This window comes from Tachypleus tridentatus, chromosome 1 (assembly GCF_004210375.1).
Source record: "Tachypleus tridentatus isolate NWPU-2018 chromosome 1, ASM421037v1, whole genome shotgun sequence".
Lineage (NCBI taxonomy): Eukaryota > Metazoa > Arthropoda > Merostomata > Xiphosura > Limulidae > Tachypleus > Tachypleus tridentatus.
In genome coordinates, this window is record NC_134825.1 from 151,777,415 (window position 1) to 151,789,846 (window position 12,432).

The following is a 12,432-nucleotide window of genomic DNA, read 5'->3' on the forward strand; positions in this document are numbered from 1 at the left end:
GAGCTACTCTTTTATCAACGAATAGTGGGATTGACTGTCACAATATAACACCCCCACGGCTGAAAAGGCGAGCATGTTTGGTGTGATGGGGATTCGAAACCGCGGTCCCTCGGATCACGAGTCGAGTGCTTTAACCATCTGGCCATGCCGGGCCAGAGTGTTTTGGAATTTAGGACGAGAAACGGTTAAAATCAATTGCTCACAATCATAGTTAAAAGCACTTTGCAATATACAAGTTATACAGCCTCAAGTGTTTTCTACACGAAGTTAGAGTGAAAAGACAGGGACCTTTACAGTGTCCATGCTACCTTATCAGTGCTGTAGAGCGAGTGATTATTCAAGTTTGTGTGAAATGTTATTATAGAAATGTTCTGTGTTATTCTCCATACCAAACACTCTAAAGTAAATAACCATAACTCAATACCTGGGCTGTTGTTAGCTGCTATACTTTGTTTTCATTGTTTCTTCTTCGTTGGAGGAACTTCTGCTGCTTTTTCTTCATTCAGATGTACCTCTGTGGATGTTGCTTTTGTCTTCTGTGCGAGGTAACCTTTCAATCATTGATATTCTATGGCGATCTTTATCCACTGCTATTTAACAGATGGAGCACCTTGTGTTTTTAAATTTAGAAGTTAGTTTTGAAACTACATATCTTCTTACTTCTAGAGTCTATAAAGTATTTGCACATACCATATAACGTTTTGTTATAATAAATGACTTAGGAAAGCAATGAACACTCTCCAAAATAAATTTTGGTAAGAAGAGATACAAAACCTCCTAAATCCACCACTTTTAACGGATATTACTTCTGTAAACTACAACAATAACCTTCAGTGAAAGTATAAGTTATAATCGCTATAAAAGTTAGAATTTAAAAAAGTCATTCCGTATCTATTACAAAAAATATTTATCATCAAGACGCCGTTAGTTGAGGGAGACGTCCACAGTTAAATAAACACAAGTTGAAAACATATCAAACTTAAATCAATGATACTTCCTTTTATCCAACAATGTCATAACGAAAAACTAATTCCTAATTTTGTGAAAATAAAAATACCCAGGAATTTTAATTAATGTACAAAATTACCAGTAACTTACTGAAAAAAAACAAACTGCTGAAAGCAATGTTAAACTTAAAATACATAGAACTAAAGACTTATAAAAACAAAACTGGCCTGCTACATTCAACTAGATATTCATGGACTCATACAATGCAATATCAATATAATCAATGGTAAGAAGGACAAGGAAAAGAAGACCAGCTACAATAAAAACCAAGATCAACTGCGGTGCTAACCATCAACCAATCTCATAATTAGCAGATCCGACCAGCAATCAAGCACTGACGAGATACATCTGCTCACCAAAGGACTCAACTTTGCACTAACACCACGAAGTATTCCAATTCATCCACTAAAATGAAAACTTGTCTGAAAGACTTAGCCAGAAGACTAGTGATCCACTCTACACAAACCGAAAATACCAACAAAACAATAGAAAACAGCCACTAGAAAGAAGACAACTTCGATAGCAATTCCATTGGCAAACAACAATTCATCTTTCTGGGTAGAACCGAAAACATCTATTTCCCTGAAACACCCCAAGACAGTACCTTAAACAATTTTTTCAAAGAATTCTCACACAAAACCATCAACATGATTTCACAGAAAAGAAAGTAAAAAAAAACCTTGCACAGAAAGTAATTAATTCTATAAACAACCTAAAACAGGACAACATCATCAAAATTCTAAAAGCAGATAAAGGCAATGCATTAGTTATAATGAATAATGAACACAAATCAGTACAAACAAAGTTAAGCCAGTATACACAAATACGACCAAAACACATGAAAATCAACTAAAAATTGCTACTACAAATGAAAAAATACCATGATCTCAGTAAACCTTTATTCCTACCTACACAAAACCTACTCATGAACACCACAACATTACGCTAACCAAAATTTCACAAACCCGATTGTCCATTACGACCCATAATGTCGACCTATGAATCATTCAACTACAAATTTAGTAAATACATAGCGTTGACATTTTCTAAATGTGTAACATCAGCCAGTTCCTTTCTCAAAGGCTCTTTTTAACTTTAAATCTGGTCTTGATCAACTAAACCACAAAGACTTAATGACCAGTTTTGACGTAATCTCCATCTTCACAGAAGTTCCAATTACCAAAGCCTGTAAGATAGCTTTAAACCTTTATATCCAAGACCCCATCCCAGGAATACACACCACAGCAACTAATTACGAACTCTTATAGAATTCACTACCACCAAAAGTAACTTTATGTTTAATGACCAAAACTACTTACAAATACAAATGGCTTAAGTATCACTCGTATCACCAGTTTTAGCCAACATTTTCATTACACAGATTGAATCTTAAACGATCAATTCAGCCTTGCACCCACAGCTATACTGGTACAGATGTGTTGACGATACACTTGCTGGATTCACATCTACAAAACACACACTTTATTTTTCAATCAAGTTATCTCCACATATTAAGTGCACCTGTGAACACGAAAAAACTAACCATATAACATTTCTCAACCTTAAAATCACAAGAACCGATGCACAATTCAAAACGGAAATTCACAGAAAAATCATCCATATTGGATTATACATTCCCTGAGAAACAGCACATGAAAAAAACTCCAAAAAAACTCAACATATTAAGAAATCAAATAAACACATCCACAAAACTATGCTCACACGATAAAATTAATGTGAAATCAACCAAATAAAACAACATAAACAAATTTCCTTCAAAAACCGTTGAAAAAAATTACAAACCCACACACATGGACCAACAACATAATGAACAAAATGACAATAATAAATTCAAAGAAACTGCAAAACCTTATATTGCTGCATACCATATATTCCCGATATTAGCGAAAAAATAACAAACATTTGGAAAAAAAACTTATAACAAAATACAACCTTCCAGTAAACACCAAATTTATTCAAAAGCCAGGTACAAAACTAAAATCCATACTATGTAAAAACTATACTGACAAAAATAACACAAACATTATTTATAAAATATAGTGCAACAAATGGTACGACTTATACCGGAGAAACAAGCAGAAAAATGTAAACTGGATTAAAAAAACACAAAAAAATACCATTACACTTTTTTAACATTGCAAAATAAATAAGCACATCATAAGTATAGAAAACACCAACATACTAAGTAGAGAAACAAATACAAGAAAAACGCAAAATCAAATAAGCCCTATAAATAAAAGAATGGCCTAAGAAGGTTGAAACGTTGTTCTGTACTTTGTACTTTCAGCCGTGTTTATGATACATATTTTATTTCAGTTCAATTAACTTTTGTTTTGCTTCAAGATAATGATGAACTTCTCATAAGTATTTCCCATGTAATATATACTTCAGTCCTTTAACTAAAAGCATCAGTTTGGAAATAACAGAATTTTATCTAACATATGATAGTTCGATGTCTTATTTCCTACTTATTAGTCATAGAACTAAAAATGATGACCTTCATATGATAATACTAAACATTCTAGAACTTAAAGCATTTACATCAACTAAATACGAAATGGACTGTTTTGAAGTTCGCGCATCGCCACACGAGAGCTATCTGTGGTATAGCCATCCCAGATGGAAGGCAGCTAGTTATCAACATTCACCGCCAATTCTTGAACTACTCTTTTGACTGTCACATTTTTTTCCAGCAACTCCATGGCATAAATAAAGTAACCACTACAAACCTGCAATTGAATAATACAACCTAAATAAAAGACTATGTTTACCAGAAATAGGGCCCTTCGAAATCCCCCTCCCTTACTCACGAAGCAGTAAGTTTGAAAGCTTATAACTAAAAACTGGGGATGATACCTATAGTGGACACAGTGTAGAAAGCCTATTGTGTAGCCGAGTGCTTAATGACGTACAAACTTCTCGAACCGTATTTTTTATATAGCAAAAAACATTTTATGTGAATAAAAGTTTTGGAACTGCGTGATTTACGACTTAAGACCTACTATCTGCCAGATTCAAAGAAACATAAGGCTAACTTAATAAAACAGCAAGCATTTTAGCGTCCCCACTCGCTTCCTTTTTAATAATCACCCCACACTTTTTTTAGCGATTTCCTCCCCTCTTTTTTAAATTATCGTTTCTCGATCATACAAAGAAACAAACAAGACTTCTGAATTAGAGAAGAAATAAAGAATATTTATGTTTAACAAGAAGTCCTTGAAAACAAGCAAAAATAGGGCCTCCTTCCTTTTCTTTTTTTCGAAAACTTCAAACTCTTTTTTTTTTTATCTTGGCCTAAAGAGAACATGATGATGAAAGGCGTATTATGACAGTTCAAAGTTGTTTTTTGTCAGCACTCCAAGAGTGCCAGGTCCGTGTTTCGAAAATGAAAAGACCCTAGAAGTGACAATAGCAAGGACAGTTTCAACAGTATCACTTTTTTATTTTATTTTATCAAAGAATGAAAAGATGACTGAACTCCATTCTGAGAATGAAATTACAGTCAGTGCTGTTTGCCTGAATAAATCTAATAAAAACAACAGCAATATATATATACACACACACACACACACACACATACATACATACACATGTTCAGGTAAGATGATAATTATACAATAGTATAATGTTTAATCTTTTGCCCTTGTGTGTACATAATAAGCAGCAAACAAAAGGCCAGTATATGTATGTGTAACCTATGCAGTACTACATAACTTTAAACAGATCTCACTGTAGGTTACGTTCATTTCAACAACTGTCGGCCCGGCATGGCCAGGTGGTTAAGGTACTAGACTCGTAATCCGACAGTTGGGTTTTAATCCCCGTCACACCATACACGTTTGCCCTTTCAGCAGTGGGGGCGTTATAATGTGGCAGTCAATTCCACTCTTCGTTGGTAAAAGAGTGGTCCAAGAGTTAGCGGTGGGTGGTAATGACTTGCTGCCTTCCCTCTAGTCTTACACTGCTAAATTAGGAACGGCTAGCGCAGATAGCCCTCGTGTAGCTTTGCGAGAAATTTAAAAACAAACAAACAATCCATCCACTGTCATGTTTCACAAACATTCAGCCTTTCCCACAGAGACGTAGATCTACTTAGTTTTCAGAATATTAATAATAATAATTAGTACGAACCATGTTTGTAATATATAATTAATTTGTTACAAATTCTATTTTTAAAATGGTCCTACACTTTCTGCCGAGAAAAATATTAGAAAATTTGTCAAACTTCTGATACATATCAGGTAACTTTAGACAAGGATAAAGATACATGAAAAAACATTTATGCTAACAAGGTATAGGTAAAATGATGCTATCGGATAATATATATATATATATATATATTTATACAAATTACGTAGTTTACCAAAAATGAAAATAATATAAAAACCTACGCATGAGTAAAAACTGTTTGGACTTTTAGGGCTGTGTTTTCTCGTTTAGCACAAAGCCGCACATGAGCCTTTGAATTCTGACCTCCTCGGGTGTCAAAACCTTTAGTGTTTTAAGCCCTCAAATTTACCGTTAAGCCACCAGAATTGGAGAGTAAATATATTCTTAAGCAAATTTAGATGTACATCTAGGAAACTGTAAAATGCAGTTTTTAGTGTTACCACACGTATTTTTGCCATGACAATATCTTTTAAATCAGATTTTATTTTGTATGTAATACACACACTTAAACTGTCATCAGTGTGTTCAGTCATGACGCACGCTTCTGTTACCACCATGTTATAGGAACAACTAATGCAGTGCCTCTGTCCTTGAACTTAACGGCAATATCTTTCCTATTTATTGATTCAAATGAATGTTCTGTACTGATCAAAATAATTATTCATTACGTCACCAGCTACTTCAAGGTTAGCCTACTATAAAAAGAGACCTGTAGAAGAATTCGTAAGTCTTCAATATTTGTTTGTGTCGTGGACTGAGTACATGATTTTAATTTTCCAAAGATATCGTACCCATAATAAAGCACATCAATTATGTCCAAATTAAGTAACATCTGAAACAATTATTTTCATTGCCGATTCACTGTTAAAACATCTTGCATGAAGACGAAGTGAGCGTATATTTTCACGTTCCCAATACTTGAGAATGATAGCCACCTTTACGAAATTGTCCAATGTAGTTTCACAAACACTGAATAATAATAATAATAATAAAAACTAGTTCAAAACAGATTAAAGATTATTTTTCAGGTTATTAAAGACCATGAAATATGAAACAAATTGTAAAAATACTTCTAGACATTTAATTTTAACTGGAAGCACCGTTTTAAATTTAACAAACCTGTAACCAAGTGTATAATGGAAACTATGTACTTGATTCATGATGACGAGAAACCCACTTGAAATAAAAATGTATTCTAAATGCAACTGATATAAGTATTAAAAACTTTAATTAAAATAACGTACAAAACAATAGGCTATCTTCACGTTAACAGTGAGAGTTTAAAACTAATATTTGCAGAGCACATGTCTCAGGAACAAAAGTACGAGAGGGTACGGAATTGTAGGGGACGTTGCAGTTAGATGTTAGGTTATTAATTAATATAGGTATAAACGTGTACCTTTATATTGGTTCAATTTTGGTTTGAGTTGTATAAGTAGGGCTTCTTTGATTTTGCTTTTGTTTGTATTTGTTTCCTTACTTAGTAAGTTGGTGTTTTCTATGGTTACGTTCTGAACCTTATTTTCAACACGACTTCTTAATCATTGGTAAAGTTGCTTTTAACTTCGTGGTGCATATTTTAAATTGAAACCTCCCATGACCTAGCTTGTCAATGTGCGGAACTAGCTGTTCACTTCTATAATTAACAACGATCGTCAGCTGCTGTGTTTCTTATTCTTCAAGCGCGATCATGCAACGGCAGTTCAGCTAAACGAAGGTAAAATTTCCGAAGGAGTTTTTAACTGTAGAACTATTTTTAGACGTTTATGGAAAGTAGGCACAGATTGAACAATACTAGACTAAAACTTGTACTCTAAACATATATATTCTGTTAACCCTAACATACTAGTGCATCAAAAAGACACTATATAAGCATATCTTTCACAAATACTCACGTTAAAAAGGCCGGAATACAATTTCTACTGACAATGCGATTTCAGACAAAGTTTTCAAAGAGTGGATTCCCTGAATAAGATATATTAATTTGTTTATTTATTACTGGCCTGGCATGGCCAAGCGCGTAAGGCGTGCGACTCGTAATCCTAGGGTCGCGGGTTCGCGCTAAACATGCTCGCCCTCCCAGCCGTGGGGGCGTTATAAAGTTACGATCAATCCCACTATTCGTTGGTAAAAGAGTAGCCCAAGAGTTGGCGGTGGGTGGTGATGACTAGCTGCCTTCCCTCTAGTCTTACACTGCAAAATTAGGGACGGCTAGCACAGATAGCCCTCGAGTAGCTTTGTGCGAAAAACCAAACCATTTATTTATTACCACTTTCCTATATCGAATGTAACTACCTCCATTTTAAGTTCTCATTCATTATTGTAATTTCATAATAAATACTGATTTGCATTATTAGAACTAACCAAAACTTAAGGTGATCGAACTTCGTGAGAAATTACTGGGTTCACGGCCGAAAATATCGTTAACTGCTAGAGTACACAACTAATGAAAAACTTTCTAATCTTTATAAGTAGATAGAAAAGAAAAGCATGTTTATGCAACTATAACGGCCAGAATGATTTTTAGTTTCGTTCTACATACACAGCTTACAATGATCGGAAGTTACAATAATAAGTTTTTGGAATTACTCGTGGGTATTTTTCAACTTCTGATACAATACATCGAATGTTAAAAAAATCTATTTGATGCCAACTACCTTACATATCGTTCATTGAAGTAATATTTTGTAACAGTAACGAACTATTTACCAACAAAGTCTCATGAACTCTGTGGAATTCTTCATCATCGAAAACTATCTTGATTCATCTCACTCACAGTCTTAAAATTATTTCTAAAACTTATCGTAGCATTCAAAGATCGAACACTATTCCAACTTCCAGTAAAATCGTAGACTAACACTGCACCCCCCCAAAAAAAACAACAACACACAACAATAACAAAACCATTAAAAAGAGGCTTAGCATAGTCAAGTGGTTAGGATGCTCAACTCCCAACTTCTGGGATTCGAATCTTCCATCCCATCAAACATGGCCCCCCTTCGGTTGTGGGGAGGTTATAATATACGAGAAATCCCACTATTCATTGGTAAAATAATATACCAAAAGATGGCAGTGGGGTGATGAATAGCTGTCTTTCCTCTAGTCTTTCATGGCTAAATTAGGGGTGATTAGTGCGAAATTAAAAAAAAACCAAAAAACAAACAAACCAATGTGTAGATAACCAAGACATATTTTACAGTAAAAACAATCTGCAAGTCAAAATAGCACAATACTGTTTAATATCTGTTTAAAAATTTTGGGTTTTCGAAAAAACAATTATTATGAACTGCAATGTTAACAGGTAAGATTTAAGTGCGAAGGAAAAATATTCTGTTTAAGAAATTAAACATGTTTAATTATCAGGTTATAATTATATCACAATTGATAAAAACCTGTCTTATATTTCAAATATATAGAGAGAATGCTCTTATCCAGAAAATGTTCATGTCCTTATCTCCTCAGTTATGTCACTGGTGGCTGTTTAAGCAGAAAATTTTTTTAAACTTAAAATATGAATATTTTTCCAATACACATTTGTTATTAAACTAATGTGCAATATAACAATGCTACTATGCAACAATAACCTGCACATGTATAATATTACATGAAAGACTGTTTTCACTGAAACATAGCCAAAATATTGAGTTTTATTGTAAAAACACTAAACTTAAAATAGTGGTAGTTACTGATATTGTGATTAATTGAAATAAGAAAGCATCTCTATTCTGGTACATTTGTAGAGTAGTTTGGTTCACAAAGTTTCATATACCAATTAAATATAGTAAAAAAATATCACACTGCTTATATTGTTTTATATGACATGAAGTGTAGAATTTGGTACCATTATAGTACTTGATGTTTTTATGATGGCATTACTAATTAGATTATTTACACATGTGCCGATGGAGAAAACGTTTTCATATATTAATATATGTATGTATGTATGTATGTGTATATATATTGTATTCCATTCCTCTCTAGTACATTTGTTAAATGAGTACCTAGTTTTTTATGTTATACAGTAGGATACCTATGTTTAACCAATGCATTTTTGAAGAATGTTAATCTTTCCATCAAATGTGTTTTGCAAAAGATTCCTTCCGAGCTACAAATACATCTACCCTTTCCTATCACACATGACAACAGCAACCCTCAGAAACTCAAGAACACACCTGTCTGACACATCATCAGGGTCCTGTGAAATTTCTCGAAATATATCGGTCAAGTAATGGAGGGCCTACTAACTTTTTTTTTCCATGAATAAGAAAGAAAACATGGTGTCACATGAAGAAGTAAAAAACAAAAAGTTCATCAGGATTTATTTGATAAAGACTGTCAAAACAACAATATATTTGTTGGGTTGTGAGAAACATTATTATCTCTGTTTAACCACATTTAAAACATGACCAGTCATTTTTGTATTGTCTACTTTGTGACACTAAAGTTTTAAGGCAACAAAGTTGTCATGGTAAGACAAAGACAAGAGCACTGGCCACATGCTTTATAAATGGTAGAAGGATTTCTCTCCCCCAAACAGACAGAGGTGAACCCAACAAATGTTGGTCTAGATAAGGCCAGTCTGCCTTGCAATATGAAGGTGGTCTGATCCAAGGCCCATGGGGGATGGGGTATACTAATGCAGTCACCCAAAATTTTGTGAAAGGAAAAGAAACAAATGAAAGTAAGTTAAACCACTCTATAGCAGAACTAGAGCACACACACACACACAAAGATGCCTGAACTTAAGCATTGCCAAAATAGAAGTGGTGGTTTGATAGTGATACTTAGGGGAAATCACATGCATCACATGATGGTGGTGCTCTCATATTGGTGAAGAGATGATGCATGTTTATTTGCATGAAAGAGATGTTGGAACCTTTGATTCCAATAACGAGGATGCTTGATTTTCAAACATGAAGTAAGAATCAGTTGTACGTGTCACATACAATCAAGTAACCATGTATCTTACCTGATGTCTTTATTTCAATAAATGTAAGTTGTTTAAATGCTTTTTATTATTATTCAGCATGCTTACCTTACATTCTCTTCATGGACACTGCACTTAGTGAAAACATCTCGAACCACTTAATAATTCCTTTACAATTTATTGTAAGTAAATTTACTACATTTATTGTTAAAACATTATGCATGCTTTAATTAACTGGTTCACAACTTTAATATCTAAGTAGAAGCAACAGATGCTTGCTTTCAGAATGAGTTTTCTGTGGATGTTTTGTGCTTCCTTTATTTCAGCCATGACATAATTTCAGAACCACAAAAACAATTCCATAGAAAACTCAGTCTAAATGTTTATACTCTGCCAACTTACATCTCAATAGAGGTACACCAATGTTTATAGTAAGCTCAACACATAGTACAGAACAATTCTGTGTTAATTGAAAGAATAATGCTTATTGGAATGCTCTTTCAAGTAGAATGGACATCAAAGTAACTGACAACCAAAATATTTAGAAAACACCTCATTTTGTAAGCTGAAAATGTACATTGGTCTGAAAGACAAATCAAATGATGTGGTTTATATAAAAATATTTTTTCACAGTTAACAAAAAAAAAAAAGGAAACCTGGAAGTTGAACTTCTGTAAATCTTAGTTGCATGTGTTGATGATCTGTATACCATACAATGAATGGAACTTGTTGAACTACTGTAAATCTCTGACAACATCAGTTGCATGTGTTGCTGATCTGTTACCATTGCAATGAATGGAATTTGATGAACTACTGTAAATCTCTGACAACATCAGTTGCATGTGTTGATGATCTGTATACCATTGCAATAAATGGAATTTGTTGAACTACTGTAAATCTCTGACAACATCAGTTGCATGTGTTGCTGATCTGTTACCATTGCAATGAATGGAATTTGTTGAACTACTGTAAATCTCTGACAACATCAGTTGCATGTGTTGCTGATCTGTTACCATTGCAATGAATGGAATTTGATGAACTACTGTAAATCTCTGAGAACATCAGTTGCATGTGTTGCTGATCTGTTACCATTGCAATGAATGGAATTTGATGAACTACTGTAAATCTCTGACAACATCAGTTGCATGTGTTGCTGATCTGTATACCATACAATGAATACAAAAAAAAGAGGGTCAGAACATGCAAAAGTATGCATTATATAAGGCAGTTACAGTTTTCAGTTAAAAGCCAGCCAGTTATTGTTATGACTGAAAAGAAATGAAAATAATAATAAATACAACTTATAATTTGTTCAAAGTTAAAATCTGCCAAATATACAGTTTAAGGAAAACAAATGGTGTTGTTATTAGTTGTTCACATGCCATAGAAAAAAAGGATATTTTGGTTTATTTGTTTCAGAATTTTCTCACAATGCTACACAAACAGCAATCTGCACATACACATCTCTAGTTTTGAACTGATAGATTGGTGGAAGACAACTAGCCAACAGCACTCACTACCACCTCTTTGGCTGCTCTTGTCTAACCAAATAATGGGATATGACTATTTTTCTTATAACACACTCACAGACTCAAAGTATGGAAGATGTTTTGTGACAACTGTTTAAACATGCCAACCACTAGTCCACCTTTCAAATCACATTATCTTCTATACATTGCATGAAGAAAATAAGATATTTTAAACCACAAAAAGAAATTTCTTTACTACTGTTCTAAATTTTGTGTAAGGTGATGTCAATTCAGATTTTACTTTTTTTATGTCTTCTTGGTTAAAAGGTGTATAAAAAAACATCAACATACTCTTTCCATAACTCCTTATCAAATCATGCAGGTTTGTATTTAAATATTTTACTTTATAATGAAAATACTGTTATTTTTTCATCTTTAGCAGGAAGCCAATACTGGACTTTCCCATACACTTTCCTGTTTATAATTCAGTGCTATGGAAAGTTTGATGGAATATAAAATTTTGCCTCATTAAGCAGTAAAAAACCAACATGGCTGAAATAATGTACATTTAGTGTTTCCTCACACTGTTACTTTTTGCTGCTTATAAATGACTCTTTCTTTGACACTTTACACTTCACTCTGGAGACCACAGCTTGAAAGTCCTGTCAAAAGAACATGTAGCAATGTACTTCCCATTGGGAGAAATATCAGCTCCCATCACTTTGCCATCATGACCACTCAAAGTCTGGATTGGTGTCCAACCTGGATGTGCCCATACCTATAAAAACATATATTACAAAATTAAAAGAGTATACCAAGACAATGTGGCTTTGTTAA

General features: G+C 33.6%; 1 protein-coding gene across 1 annotated transcript in view; it reads right to left on the reverse strand.

The window, feature by feature from the left end:
* Positions 1-11,512: 11,512 nt before the first annotated feature.
* Positions 11,513-12,432, reverse strand: part of U4-U6-60K (U4-U6 small nuclear riboprotein factor 60K) — a 32,848-nt gene continuing 31,928 nt past the window's right edge. The window contains exon 16 of the mRNA XM_076458761.1: positions 11,513-12,373. Coding sequence (XP_076314876.1) covers positions 12,230-12,373 — 144 coding nt within the window. The 3' untranslated portion in view covers positions 11,513-12,229. The remainder of the gene's footprint in view (positions 12,374-12,432) is intronic.